Source organism: Plasmodium cynomolgi, chromosome 10, assembly GCF_000321355.1.
Source record: "Plasmodium cynomolgi strain B DNA, chromosome 10, whole genome shotgun sequence".
Lineage (NCBI taxonomy): Eukaryota > Apicomplexa > Aconoidasida > Haemosporida > Plasmodiidae > Plasmodium > Plasmodium cynomolgi.
Window position 1 is genome coordinate 1,309,095 of NC_020403.1, and position 14,148 is coordinate 1,323,242.

A 14,148-nucleotide genomic window follows, 5' to 3' on the forward strand; every position below is an offset into this window, starting at 1 on the left:
TTTTGCTGCACTATTTTTTGCCTCGTTAGCTGCAGCTTCCGCTGCCTGGGCTTTCGTAACTGTTTCTTCTACCGCCGCGAGGGCTTTCGTTTTTGCGCTTTGGAATTTTTCCGCGTTGTCTGCTTCTTTCGCTTTCGTTAATTCTTGCTCTGCTATGAGCAGTTGTGCTTGCGCTGCAGCCGCGTTGTCCTCTGCCTCTTTTGCCTTTTGTCCTGCTTTTATTTCATTTTCTTTTGCAATTTCCGCGTCCTTCTCCGCAGATTCTACTTCTTTTTTGGGTTGCTCTGCTGATGTGGTTGCTTTTTTTGCTTCGTCTTTTGCTGCTCCCGCTGCCGCGACTGCCTTTTTTGCCTTATCATTTGCCACTTCTGCTTTCACAACGTTTAATGCAATTTCGGCTAATTCTTTTGCTTTCTTCGCTTCGTTGGCTGCTTCGACTGCTTGCAATGTTTTTCCTTTTATCTCGCTTACTGCTGTTGCTATTTCTGATTTTTGTGCTTCGTTACCTACCACATTGTCCACTTCTGTTTCTGCTTTTTTTACTTGCTGTACCACTTCGCCTGCTTTATCACTTGCCTCCTGCGCCTTAGCTTTTGCTGTGGCGAATGCATTCGTGGCTTCAGCTACAGCCTTTGCCTCTACCATTTCGTTTTTTGCTATTTCTTCTGCTTGTGTTTTTGCTGCATCAGCGGCACTTTGCGCTTTTTTCGCCTCTTCCTTTGCTGCTTCTGCTTTTGCTTCTTCCACTGCCAACTCCGCTTTTGTTTTTGCTTTCTTGGCTTCGTTTGAATCTGCTACAGCTTTATTCGCCTTTTCTTGCATTGCTGGTACTGTAGCTGTAGTTAATGTTGACAGAGATGTTGCATCGGCTGCTTCCTTTGCGGCTGCGGTTGCCTTTTCGTCTGCCGTTTTAGACGCTGCGGCTGCCTTATCCGCTGCCTGTTTTGCTTCTGCCGATTCGGATTTGTCTGCTACTTTTTGCGCTTCATCTTTCGCTGCATTTGCTGCTACCTTTGCACCGTCTGCTTCTGTTTTAGCTGCTTGAGCTTTTGCAACTTCTGCCGCGATTTCTGCTTCCGTTCTGGCATTTTTAGCTGCAGTTGCTGCATCGCATGCATTTTTTGCTTTTTCTTTAACTTTATCTAAATTTTCTTGTGTTCCATTACCTTGTGCTTCCGTTTCCGCTTCTTTTGCGGCAGTTTCTGCATTTTCCTTTGATTTTAATGCTTCTGCCTCTTGTTCTTGTGCCTTCTTGGCTGCTCCCTGTGCTTCTTCGTTCGATTTTGCCTTTTCTGCTTCACTTTCTGCTTGTTTCCTTGCTTCTCCTGCTGCAGCTGCATCACTGATTGCTTCTTCTTTTGCCTTTTCCGCTTTTACTACTTCGGCTGCTATTTCTGTTTTTGTTTGTGCTTTCTTCGCTTCTTCTAGTGCATTTGATGCATCTGTTTGTGCCTGTTTTGCTTTTGCGGATTCTTCTTGTGCCTTTGTTTTTGCTTTGCTTAGTGTGGCTTCTTCGTCATTACCTTTTGTTGATGTTTGTGATTCGTCTGCATTCTTTGCTGCAGTCTCTGCTTCTTCTTTAGCCTTGTCTGCTTTTTTCGCTTGATTCACTGCTTCAGTTTTTGCCTCTCCTACTTTTCCTGATTTAGTTACGTCAGTTATTTTTATTTTCTCAGATTCTGTTGCAACTTCTTCAGCTTTCATTTTTGCTTGGTTTGCTTCGTTAGCAGATTTAACCGCTTCTTCTTTTGAAACTTCTGTTTGCACCACATAGGCTGCTATCTCGGCTTTTATTTGAGCATTCTTCGCTGCTGCGGCTGCTTTGGATGCTTTATCTGCCTTATCTTTTACCACTTTAAGTTCATTCTGTATATCATCTTTTGGTTCTACGCTTTCTATAGCCTTAATTGCTTCTTGTTCTGTCTCAGCTGCTGCCTCTTCTGCTTCAGTTGCCTTTGTTCCTGCAAGTTGCCCCTCATCTTGTGCTATTTTAATTGCTTCTGCTACTTTCTGTGCTGTAGAGCCTGAAGCGGCACTTGTTGCATCATTTTTTGCCTTTTCTGCTGCGAGTTCTGAGTCTTTTGCTTTTTTTTTGGCCTCATATGCATTTTTTAATTCTTCCGCTATTTTTGCTGCCATTTCTGCTTTTCTTTTTTCTTCTTTTGCATCACTCGCTGCTTGTTCCGCTTCTCCCACAAGCGTTTTTACTTTTTCCAATATTGCTTTAAATTCTTGTTCACCATTCTTTTCCGATTCTTGCTTTGTATTATGAGCTTTTGTTTTTGCTTCTTCTTTTTTGGTTTTTGCCGCTGCAACTGCTTTCTCCGCTTGTTCTTTAGCTTTCGTTGTTGCTGCTGTTTCTTTTCCTTCAGCCAGTTTTACTTTCTCTTCTGCTTCTGATGCTGTTTTTAATGATGCCTCTGCTTCAGTTACTGCAGTTTCAGCTTCTGTGTTTGCTACTTGTGCTTTATTAACTAATTCATCTATTTGTTTTTTTAATTCTTCATTATTATTACTATCTTGTGCCAGCGTTTGGAGTTCCTCTCTTTCCGATTTGGGTGGCAATTCCTTCTGGCTTTCGTTTCCGATCATCTGATCACCGTCTTCTGCGTTTAAACGGCCTTCCTCATCCTGCAGGGTAACGTGTTTTCCTGCTCGGCCGTTCCTCAAGTTGGGGTTTTTCAAATTAACAATTTCATTGCTCACAACATTATATTGGTGAATGTATAAATTTACGAAGAATACAAAAAACGGGATGCCACTCAAATGCTTCATTTTTGATACGTGTGAACAAACCAGAGTTATACAAACGTGATTAAAACAAAAAAAAATTCATTGATGATTTATTTAACGACGAACGAGCTGCATTAGCTTCAATGGTGTGTTATGTATTCCAAAAAAGGAGTAAAAAAATTGTATCTGTTTACTTCTTCACGTGAGGACTATTTGCTTAACAAAATAATAAATTGTGAAAACGAAAAAATAAAATAATTGGGACATGTGACAGAAGAAGAAAGACGATACTGGTTGGGACAACTGGAAGAGTTCTAAATTTTGCGCAGAAAAAGTCTGTCAAATGTATACGTATATTTTTGACATATAAATAAATCGGACTCATCGGTGATATTTTCCTTTTTTTTTTTTTCTATTTTTAATTTTGAACAAAGTGGAAGTCAGTTATTGTGTTTATTGCGCAAAGTTCATTTAACGCGAGTGGAGAGTAACGCGGGGAAAACGAAAAAAAAGAGCATGCACTGTTTAAGTGAAGCGGCATTCTGTTACTATAATTTCCTTTCCATTATTCTGTTTCGTCTTACAATTTTTTTTATACTAAGCGTAGGTGCCATTTTCTAGTGGAATGTACAAAATGAAAAAGGGTGTGCCACGAAAGTGCCTCTTCATTTTGAACAATTCCGAAAAACATAGCTTGTTTCGCTGCATCTATTGCTTTTTGGGCAATGTCTGCTATCTTTTGTACATTTGTCTCGCCTATTAGTGCTTTGTCTGTCATCACTTCCTCTGCTTTAGTTGCAGCTTCCTTTGCTTTATTTGCAGCTTCCCTTGCTTTATTTGCAGCTTCAGGTGCTTCAGTTGCAGCTTCCTTTGCTTTAGTTGCAGCTTCATTTGAAGCTTCAGTTGAAGCTTTAATTGCTTCAGTTGCTTTATTTGCAGCTTCAGTTGCTTTATTTGCGGCTTCAGTTGCAGCTTCAGTTGCAGTTTCAGTTGCTTTAGTTGCATTTTGTTTTGCATTTTCCAGTGCTTCCTTTATCTTTACTAATGCTTGTTCTACATTCTTCTTCGCTGCTTCGAGCCTTTCCTTTACTTCTGTTTTTTTGTCTTTAGATTCTTCCACTAATTTTGTGACTACATTATTTGCAGCATCTACTTCTTTTTGTGCTTCCTCTGCTTCCTTTTTCGCTTCATATGCATTTACAACATGCTTTGCTATTTCGGCTGCCTTTTTAGCATTTTCATTCGCTGCTTTTGCAGCAGTTTCTGCCGTTACAGCTTTACCTAAAAGGAAATTTGCCATACTATATGTTTTTGCATTTATTGCTCCTTCTGCTTTTTCTTTTGCTTCGATTGCCTTTTTTTTGCAATTTCCTTTGCTTTTTCTTCTACTTGTTTTAATTTTTCCACTTCATTTTTTATTTCTCCTTCTGATTCTTTTAATTTATCTAGTGCTTGTACTACTTTTCTCACTTCAGCTTCTGCTTCTGCTTCTGCAATTTCTTTTAGGGCACCTTCTTTTGCTTTTTTAGCCTTATCAATTTCTTCTTTTAATTTATCGGCTTCAGATTTTTTTGGTGCCTGGTCTTCCTGTCCTTGCGTTTGCATCTGTGCTTCAGATTTATGTAACAATTGGCTTTGATCATCATTTGCGTTCACTTGATAACCGTCTTTTGCGTCTAGACCGCTTTGCTCATCCTGCAGGGTGAAGCTTTTGCCTGCCCTGCCGTTCCTCAAATTGGGATTTTTCAAATTAACAATTTCGTTGCTCACAACATTACATTGGTGAATGAATAAATTTAGTAAGAGTACAAAAAGGGGGACGCCGCAAACTCGCTTCATTTTGGAAAGCATGTAACAACAAATCAGAGTTATACAAACGTGATTAAAAAAAAAAAATTCAGTGACAATTTATTTAATAACGAACGAGAGTTGCATTAACTTCATTGGTGTGTTATGTATTCCAAAAAAGGAGTTAAAAAATTGTATCTATTTACTTCTTTACGTGAGAATTATTTATTTAACAAAATAGCAAACTGTGAAAACGGAAAAATAAAATAATTGGGACATATGACAGAAGAAGAAAGACGATACTGGTTGGGACAACTGGAAGCGTTCGAAATTTAGCGCAGAAAAAGTCTGTCAATAATTTACGTATATTTTTGACATATATTTAAATCGGACTCCTCGATGATATTTTCCTTTTTTTTTTTTCTATTTTTAATTTTTAACAAAGTGGAAGTCAGTTATTGTGTTTATTGCGCAAAGTTTATTTAACGCGAGTGGAGAATAACGCGAGGAAAACGAAAAAAAAGAGAATGCACTGTTTAAGTGAATAAGCATTCTGTTACGATAATTTCCTTTCCATTCTGTTTCGTCATACATTTTTTTTACAATAAGCAAAGGTGCCATTTTCTAGTAGAATGTACAAAATGAAAAAGGGTGTTCCACAAAAGTACCTCATCATTTTGAACAATTCCGAAAGAAAAAGTTGTCTCATTTTAAAGTGTACGGTGTGTAAAAAAAAAAAAAAAAAAAATGGTATATTGTTCAAATAGTAATAATTTTCTTGCTCTTAAACATGTTAGTTACGTATACATATTTTTATGCAATCTATTGGAAATGTCATCCCTCGTCACTACCTGATTGTAGCAATGAGGGATATACAATGTACCACTCACGAGAGGTAACATATCCCTCTCATCATTGTACTTTACCTTTAAGAGAATGACTCATGTCTTGCAATAAACCGTGGATAGTATCATCTTTGATCTCATTAATCATAGTTTTTAAGAGGGCGTTTTCTGCCTTTTTGATTTGGTTAGCAATGTTATTATCCCCTGCAAGTAATTTATGAGCCCGCATGTCATCTAACACTTCCTCGCTTTTTTGTGTTTCGGTTGTGCCCTTTTCTATTGAACTCGTATCATCTTGCTGTGTTTGTGGTTGTCCTGGTTGTTCTTCGTTTTTGGTTCCTCTTCTTCTTCCTCTTCTTCTTCGTCTTTTTGATCTTCTTCATTTTCTTCACCTTCTTCTTCAACGTTTGATGGCGCTGCGTCTTCTTCTGTAGCATCGTTTTCTTCACTTCCCCGATCTTCGACTTCCTGCGTCACCTGTTCATTTTTATCGATTACGTTATCACTTGTCTCTGGAGATATGTCCAATGGTTCTAATATGTCTTGCTTTATCAGTTTCAAGTATTCGAATTCTGTTTTATATATGGATGTTCTTGCTTCTTTTAATGCGTTTATTGCTTTGATTGTTTCTGCTTTGGCTTCCTCCAGCGTGTTTGCGTTTTTTGCCCCATCTGCTGCAGTTTTTGCTTTTCCTGCTTCACCTGTTGCTTTCATTACTTCATCTTCTGCAACCTTCTCTGCCGCTTCAGCTGCTTTTTTTTCTTCTTCTGATGCTGTGGGTTCCTTTGCTTTTGTTGCTAATTCTTTTACTTTTTGTTGTTCTTTTTTTACATCTTCTATTGCTTTATATGCTTCTGCTTTTGCTGCTTGTGCTTTTGCTACTTCTGCTGCTTTTTGTGCTTTTTTAGAAGCGTCTATTGCCTTCTGCGTCATATTAAATGATTCCAGTGCCTTATGGTCTGCTTCTTTCACCGCTTGTAATGCTTCTTCTTGTGCTTCTTTTGCTTTATTAGCATCTCCTTTTGCTTTATTGGCTGCTTCTGTTACCATTATTAATAGATATTCAAATGTGCTTGCTTCTTCTGCTACTTCGATTGCTTCTATTTCAGCATTTTTTTCTTCTTTTTTCGCAGTATCTACTTGTTCTGTTGCAGAATCTACAGCCTTTACTATTTCGGATACATCTTTTACTTTTTCAGAAACTTTTTCTGCTGCCTTTTTTGCATTTTCTGCTGTTTCCACTGCCTTTTTTGCTTTATTTTTCTCTTCATTAGCTACCTGTGCTAATCTAGTTGCTTCTTGTTTGGCTACATGTACTCGTGCAGCTGATACCGCTATTTCTGCTTCTGCTTTTGCTTTTTTCGCTACTTCATTTGCCTCGGTTGCTTTTTTCGCTACTTCTACTGCTTCGTTTCCTTTTTTCGCTACTTCTTTTGCTTTCTCCTGTTTTTCTAATTCTTTTTTTTCTTTTTCTATTTTTTCTATTTCTTTTAATAAAGCTTCTATTTCTTCTACCTTTGTATTTGCTTCAGTTGCTTTTTCTGTTGCTGTTTCATTATGTACATTGGCTGATGTTGCCATTCTTGCTAATTCATCTGTCAGTTTTTTGCTATTCCAGCTTCCTTTGCTGCTATTTTTGCGTCTTCCAAAGCGACTTTAATTTTTGCTATTCCTGCTTGTATTTCTGCTTCTGCTTTTAATTTCGTGGCTTGTTTCGCTGCTTCTATTGCTTTTTTAGCCATATCTGCTATGTTTTTTACATTTTTTACATCTATTAGTGCTTTGTCTGTTATTGCTTTCTCTACTTCAGTTGCATCTTTATTTACAATTTTATTTGCAGCTTCAGTTGCAGCTTTAGTTGCAGCTTCAGATGCTTCACTTTTGGCTTTTGTTGTATTTTCCAGCTCTTTTTTTATCTTTTCCAATGCTTCCTGTATTTTTTTCACTGCTTGTTCTACTTTCTTCTTCGCTGTTTCGAGCCTTTCCTTTTCTTCTGTTTTTTCGCCTTTATATTTTTCCATTAATTTTGTGGCTTCATTATTTGCAGTATCTGCTTCTGCCTTAGCCTTTTCTGCTTCTTTTTGTGCTTTGTCTGCTTCCTTTTTTGCTTCATATGCATTTACAACATGCTTTGCTATTTCGGCTGCATTTTTAGCATTTTGATTTGCTGCCTTTGCATCATCTTTTGCCTTTTCAGCAATAATAGCGTGGAAACTTGCCATATTAGATGGTGATTCTACCTTTGCTGCTTCCTCTGCTTTTTTTTCTGTTTTGTCTGCTTTATCAATTGCTGCTTTCTTTGCTTCTTCTGCTACTTGTTTTAATTTTTCCACTGTACTTTTTATTTCTGCTTCTGCCTCTTTTACTTTATTTAGTTCTTCTGCTATTTTTTTCACTTCAGCTTCTGCTTCTTCTTTTTCTTTTAGGGCATCTTCTTTTGCTTTGTTAGCCTTATCAATTTGCTTTTGGTTTTTTTCATTGGTTTCCTGTCCTTGTATTTGCATTTGTGCTCCAGGTTTAGGTAACAATTCGCTTTGATCTTCATTTGCGTTCACTTCAGCACCGTCTTTTGCGTCTAGACCGTTTTGTTCATCCTGGAGGGTAACTTCTTTTCCTGCCCATCCGTTCCTCAAGTTGGAATTTTTAAAATTAACAATTTCGTTGCTCACGACATTATTTTGGTGAATGTATAAATTTAGTAAGAGTACAAAAAGGGGGATGCCGCAAACTCGCTTCATTTTGGAAAGCATGTAACAACAAATCAGAGTTATACAAACGTGATTAAAAAAAAAAAAAAATTCAGTGACAATTTATTTAATAACGAACGAGTTGCATTAACTTCAATGGTGTATTATGTATTCCAAAAAAGGAGTAAAAAAATTGTAACTGTTTACTTCTTTACGTAAGGATAATTCACCTTACAAAATAGCAAATTTTGTGAAAACGAAAAAACAAAATAATTGGGACATGTGACAGAAGAAGAAAGACGATACTGGTTGGGACAATTGGAAGAGATCTAAATTTAGCGCAGAAAAAGTCTGTCAATAGTTTACGTATATTTTTGACGTATAAATAAATCGGACTCATCGGTGATATTTTCCTTTTTTTTTTTTTCCATTTTTAATTTTGAACAAAGTGGAAGTCACTTATTGTGAATATTGCTCACAGTTCATTTTACGTGAGTGGAGAATAACGCGAGGAAAACGAAAAAAAAGAGCATGCAATGTTTAAGTGAAGCGGCATTCTGTTACTATAATTTCCTTTCCATTCTGTTTCGTATTACAATTTTTTTACACTAAGCAAAGGTGTTATTTTCTAGTGGAATGTACAAAATGAAAAAGGGTGTTCCACCAGTGTGCCTCATCATTTTGGACAATTCCGAAAAAAAAACTTGTCTCATTTTAAAGTGTACAGAATGTAAAAAAAAAAAAATAAAATAATTGGGACATGTGACAGAAGAAGAAAGACGATACTGGTTGGGACAACTGGAAGCGCTCGAAATTTAGCGCAGAAAAAGTCTGTCAATAGTTTACGTATATTTTTGACATGTAAATAAATCGGACTCATCGAATATATTTTCCTTTTTTTTTTTTTCCCATTTTTAATTTTGAACAAAGTGGAAGTCACTTATTGTAATTATTGTGCACAGTTCATTTCACGTGAGTGGAGAATAACGCGAGGAAAACGAAAAGAAGGAGCATGCACTGTTTAAGTGAATAAGAATTCTGTTACGATAATTTCCTTTCCATTCTGTTTCGTCTTACAATTTTTTTAAACTAAGCAAAGATGCCATTTTCTAGTGGAATGTACAAAATGAAAGAGGGTGTTCCACGAAAGTGCCTTTTCATTTTGGACAATTCCGAAAAAAAAAGTTGTCTCATTTTAAAGTGTACAGAATGTAAAAAAAAAAAAAAAGTGCAAAGATTATTCTCCCTAATTTAAATCACTGGTGTAATAGCAAGTTGGTCAATATGTCTATAAAAAAATAAAAAAATTCCTCCTGGTTTACCCGATTGTGCTTAAAAATTAGTATGCCTCTCGAAAGGGGCAATGGAACAGGAGTAGAAAAAGTCTATAAAGGAAGAAAGAAATATTTAATGCGATCTAATTGCTACTCACTCAGGGGGGAGTACAATGTGTTGCCTTTTTCTGCATATAGATTTGCTGTACAAAATGGTGCGTTCTTTTTCGACTTGTTCGAACTTACCAACTTTGGAATGCACATGGGGGAAGATAAACGTGTGTAGCGGAAAGCGATAAATAATGCGAGCTGCCTTTTAAAGTGAAAATTAGCTCACCGTTTATTTTCTGACCAACGCGCTTAACACAGTTTGGAAATATAATATCGTACCAACTGGACCATTTAATTGTGGAAAATGTTTTTCCTTCACAAAGCTACAAAATTGAAGTTACTTTGCGAATAATAATGCCGACGTGATGCAACGTGCTTTGCAAAGCTTCCACAAAATAAGTGTTTTGTGCATTTGTCACGACTTAAAATTAAAGAGTGTTAATTATCACTCTTCTGTGCACATACTTTTTGAAGCAACACTTTTTATTGCAACTGTTGACATAACAAAAAAAAAAAAAAAAAAAAAAAGTAAAATGTGCAAATGCGCTGCTATATTGCATCCAGCGGACAAAACATAAGTATTGTGGAGAAGTGGCTTCATTTTGCAAAGACATCCTCGTAAACAGACGGAACGAAAAAACAAATAGCACTTCATTCTCTATCGTTATATGCCACAATTGCTTAAAATGAATGAGACCAACTTTTAGCAGTTTGCTAAATCCTTCGGTGCGTTCCTCTTACCACTTTTTGTGCGCCTATAGAATGGGGACACAACTTGGCTTACCATCCCGATTTAACCTAACATTTTAAAATAGCACACAAGAAAAGACATAACTAGCTGTTTTACAATTCGACATAGCATACGCCATAAAAAGGGAGTCCCTTAACTGAGATAATAATTGACACTCTTTTATCGCTCCCCCGCTCGGATTGGTCATATGCGCACATATATGCTCATATTTATACGCACATTTATATGCACATTTATACGCATATTTATACGCATATTTAAACGCATATATGCTGCCACTTGGGGAACCCCCTTGGAGCTGTATTGCACCTTATAACGAAGGGTGCAATTAGGGGGACCGCAATTAATCCTACTTCGCACGCGATGTACCCCAATTCGTGACCAATTTGTTTAGCACATTTTCTTCCGCTACCTTTAGTTACCCTTAAAATATTGATGCAAATCTTGTTGCAAATTTTTAAGCGTGTCTTCCCCAACATCGTTAATCAAAGTTTTCAAAAATTCGGCTCCTTCCGTTTTCGCAGGACTAGATTCTTTGAAGTTCCCTGCGAGTGTTTTATGAGCTTCTTTATCATCTAATATTTTTTCTCCACTTGCCTGTTCCTCTTTAATTTCTTTTTCTGTAGTGTCTTTTTCTCCTTCTTCTTCGCCTTGCTCTTCCGCTGTTCCCTCCTCTTCTTCGTCATTATCCACATTTATATCTACCTCGTCTATCACCGTTTGATCTGTCTTCTCTACATCTTCCTCCTCTTCGTCATTACCCTTATCTTCCTGTTCTTCGATTTCTTCTTTTACTTGTTCTTCCTTTCCCGTTATGTTATTTCCTTCTTCTGATGTTATTTCCAGTGGTTCAAGTACATATTTCTTTTTTGTCCTCATCAATGCGTATGTAGCTTTTTCTTTTGCCTTCTTTGCTTCGTTGGCTACTTTCAATGCCTTCTCTACATTTTCCTTTGCTACCGCTAACGTTACTGCTCCGTTTGTGTCCTTTGCCGCGTCTGCTGCTTCTTTTGCAAACGTTGCCGCTTTTTGTGCTTCATCAGCTGTTGCATTCGCTGCTGTTTCTATGTTTTTCTTTTCATCTTCCGTTGCTTCTGATTTTTTTACCTCTTCTGCTATTTTTAATGCTTCTGCTTTTGCCTCTTCCGCTGCTGTTGCGGCCTTCTGTGCTTCTTCCTTTGCTGCTTCTGCTTTGGGTACTTCCGTTGCTATTTCTAGAAAATTTTCAGCTTCCGTTTTTGCTTTTATGGCTTCCTTTGATGCTTGTAATGCGGATTCTGCCTTCTCATTGATTGACTGCAGTAATTCCTTTAGTTTTTGTTCTTCCGAAGGTACTTCATCCTGTGCTTTCTTTTCTGCTTCTGTGGTTGCTTCTCCCGCCTTCGTCGCGAATTCAATGGCTTTTTTTACCGCGTCTGTGATCTTTTCTGTTGATTTAGATGCCTTTGCTACATTTTCTGCTGTTTCTTTTGCTTTTTCTGCTGCCACCTTTGCCTTATCTGCTTCTTTTTTTGCTTCCTCTGCCTTTGCTAGCTCTGCGGCTATTTGTGTTTTGAGCTTTGCTTTTTTTGCCTTTTCTGATGCGCTTGATGCTTCAGATGCTAGATCTTGCACTGTTTTTAAGATACTTTCTAGTTCTTTTATTTCTATTTCTAGCTGTGATATTTCTTTTTCTGCATCTACAATTTTTTTTTCTACTTCCTTCTGAGCTTCTTTTGCTGCTTGATCTGCTTTTTCACTTGCTATTTTTGCTTCTTTTTTTGTTTCTTCTTCTTCTTTTGTTGCCATATCAATTGCTTTAGTTTCACTTTGTGAGTTCGATTTACCTGTTTCTTTTATTGCTACTTCCTTTGCTGCAGTTGCATCTGTTTGTTCTGTTTCTGCTTCTGTTTTTGCTACTTGTGCCTTTGCTGCTTGTTCTGCTATTTCTGCCATTATTTGTAGTTTCTTTGCTTTTTTTGCAGCTTTTTCTGCCTTATCTACTTCATTTTTTAGCTTTTTTACTTCATTTTCTAACTTTTTTAAATCTTCATTCACTTCAGTTGCTTCTGCTACTTCTGCTGCTTCCGCTGCTTCTGCTACTATTTTTTCTTGATCTTTTACTTCTGTTGCATCAGATTCTGATAATTCTTTTGCTTTATTAAGTTCTGTTGGCACGTTCAACTTATTAAGAGCATCCAAAATATTGTTTTTTGCTGACTCAGCTGCTTTGGCTGCTTCTGCTGCTATTTCTTCTTGATTTTTTGCTTCTTTTGCAGCAGATTCTGAGAATTCTTTTGCTTTATTGAGTTCTGTTGGCACGTTCACTTTTTTTAGAGCATCCAAAGTATTGTTTTTTGCTGACTCGGCTGCTTTGGCTGCTTCTGTTGCTATGCTTTCTTGGTTTTTTGCTTTTGTTGCAGCAGATTCTGCGAATTCTTTTGCTTTATTAAGTTCTGTTGGCATGCCCAATTTTTTAAGAGTATCCACAATATTGTTTTTTGCTGATTCAGCTGCTTTGGCTGCTTCTTCCGCTTCTGTCTCGGCATTTGTTTCTTTTGTCTTTAGTGTGTCTTTAGTTTCCTTTTCCTGTTCATGCACTTTTGGTTCAGCTGAGTGTTCCGGGGATCCATTTTTTTCTTCTAACGCTTCTCCATCTCCTTCCTCTTCGGTTATGACCTCACTGACATCCGGGGAGGCAACTTCTTCTTCATTTTGTGCAGACACGTTTTCCATTGACCATCCGTTTCTCAAGTTGGGATTTTTAAGTTTTACAATTTCGGCCCTGGTAGCTACATTATCACGTGTAAGTAAATTTAAAAGAAGCACAAGAAAAGCTAAGCCACAAAATTGCTTCATTTTAGATGGGCCTGTTGCGCAAAATAAAATGCTTGTTGCGAAAAATACGATTTGTTGAGGTACTCTCAAAGCGTGCAAAAATTACAAGCTTTATTTTTTGTGTGCAAACTGGTTAATGGCAGTCGTTCATGGGGGAAGAAAACAGGGAAGTATTTTTCACCAAAATTAATTGACATATATTAGAAAAAAAAAAAAAGGAGAAAATAATCTAAGTCATAATGTCACCTTGCTATTTTTAAAAATCCTCAGCACATTGCATGCTAGTAGCTAGAGGAACTTCAAAAAAGAGGAGAATAAATCTGCCAAAAAAAAGGGATACGTCAAATGTGAACACTTTTTGCATTCATAAGGGGACTAACAAGTGAAGCTCCTCAGTTACACAATTTTTTTGTAACTTTTTTTGGGAAAATTCACTATGTGTAAAATTTGAGCTTGTTTATATATTTTTTTTCAGATTTAAATTCTCTATGATGTGTATTATCTGAGATAGCTGATGGACGAAATGGATGTGCCTCTTTCTCTAAAAAGAATGAACTCCTTAACAATGTTCTTTTGGCGCGCAATTTGATTAGCTAAACGACTTTGTGACATTTACAGGGAAGTAATTTTTCCTTTGTGAATTCAAATGAAAGGAATTGCGAAGCTCATCACACACCGTGTGTCGTGAGTAATTTGATGGAACACGTTTCACAAAAACGTTTGTTCTGAGCATGAGTACTTAGAAAAAATTAATAATACTCAGTTACAATATTGTTTTTTTTATTTGCATCATTTAAGTCGTTAATACTAGCGAGAAAAAATAAAAAAAATGAAGAAGCCAAATTGTCCACCAATCACCCCGCGGAAAACAGAACGCTCCAGTAATTTCCCCTTTTAAAATAAACTCATGTAACATTACGAGCAAAGAAACTAACGCATAATAACATGCCTCAATCATTGCTAAGGGTGTGTAACCCTGTAAATAGCTGACCTCTTCAGCGTATTCTCCTAACAGGTTACGAACTCTTTACACAACATTGCACACTAAATGTGCCACCATGCAGAAGTAGGATATAAAATTTAAATAAATTTCTATGCGCTCTTAAAAGCGTAACAAATTTTCTCCAAATCGGTGTATAGTT

At 37.0% G+C, this 14,148-nt stretch overlaps 3 protein-coding genes across 3 annotated transcripts; all 3 read right to left on the reverse strand.

Moving 5' to 3' along the window:
• Positions 1-72: 72 nt before the first annotated feature.
• On the reverse strand, positions 73-2,775 carry PCYB_103920 (merozoite surface protein 3; the record flags this gene model as incomplete). The annotated part of the gene is made up of 1 exon (XM_004222941.1): positions 73-2,775. A coding segment is annotated over one exon (2,703 nt), but the record flags the coding sequence as incomplete, so codon positions are not given.
• A 4,189-nt stretch (positions 2,776-6,964) lies between these two features.
• On the reverse strand, positions 6,965-8,104 carry PCYB_103930 (merozoite surface protein 3; the record flags this gene model as incomplete). Its single annotated transcript, XM_004222942.1, has 2 exons — positions 6,965-7,555; positions 7,607-8,104. The coding sequence occupies 2 exons, from the start codon at positions 8,102-8,104 to the stop codon at positions 6,965-6,967; spliced, it is 1,089 nt and encodes a 362-aa protein (XP_004222990.1).
• Positions 8,105-10,603: 2,499 nt separating this feature from the next.
• On the reverse strand, positions 10,604-12,960 carry PCYB_103940 (merozoite surface protein 3; the record flags this gene model as incomplete). Its single annotated transcript, XM_004222943.1, has 1 exon — positions 10,604-12,960. A coding segment is annotated over one exon (2,355 nt), but the record flags the coding sequence as incomplete, so codon positions are not given.
• Positions 12,961-14,148: the final 1,188 nt, after the last annotated feature.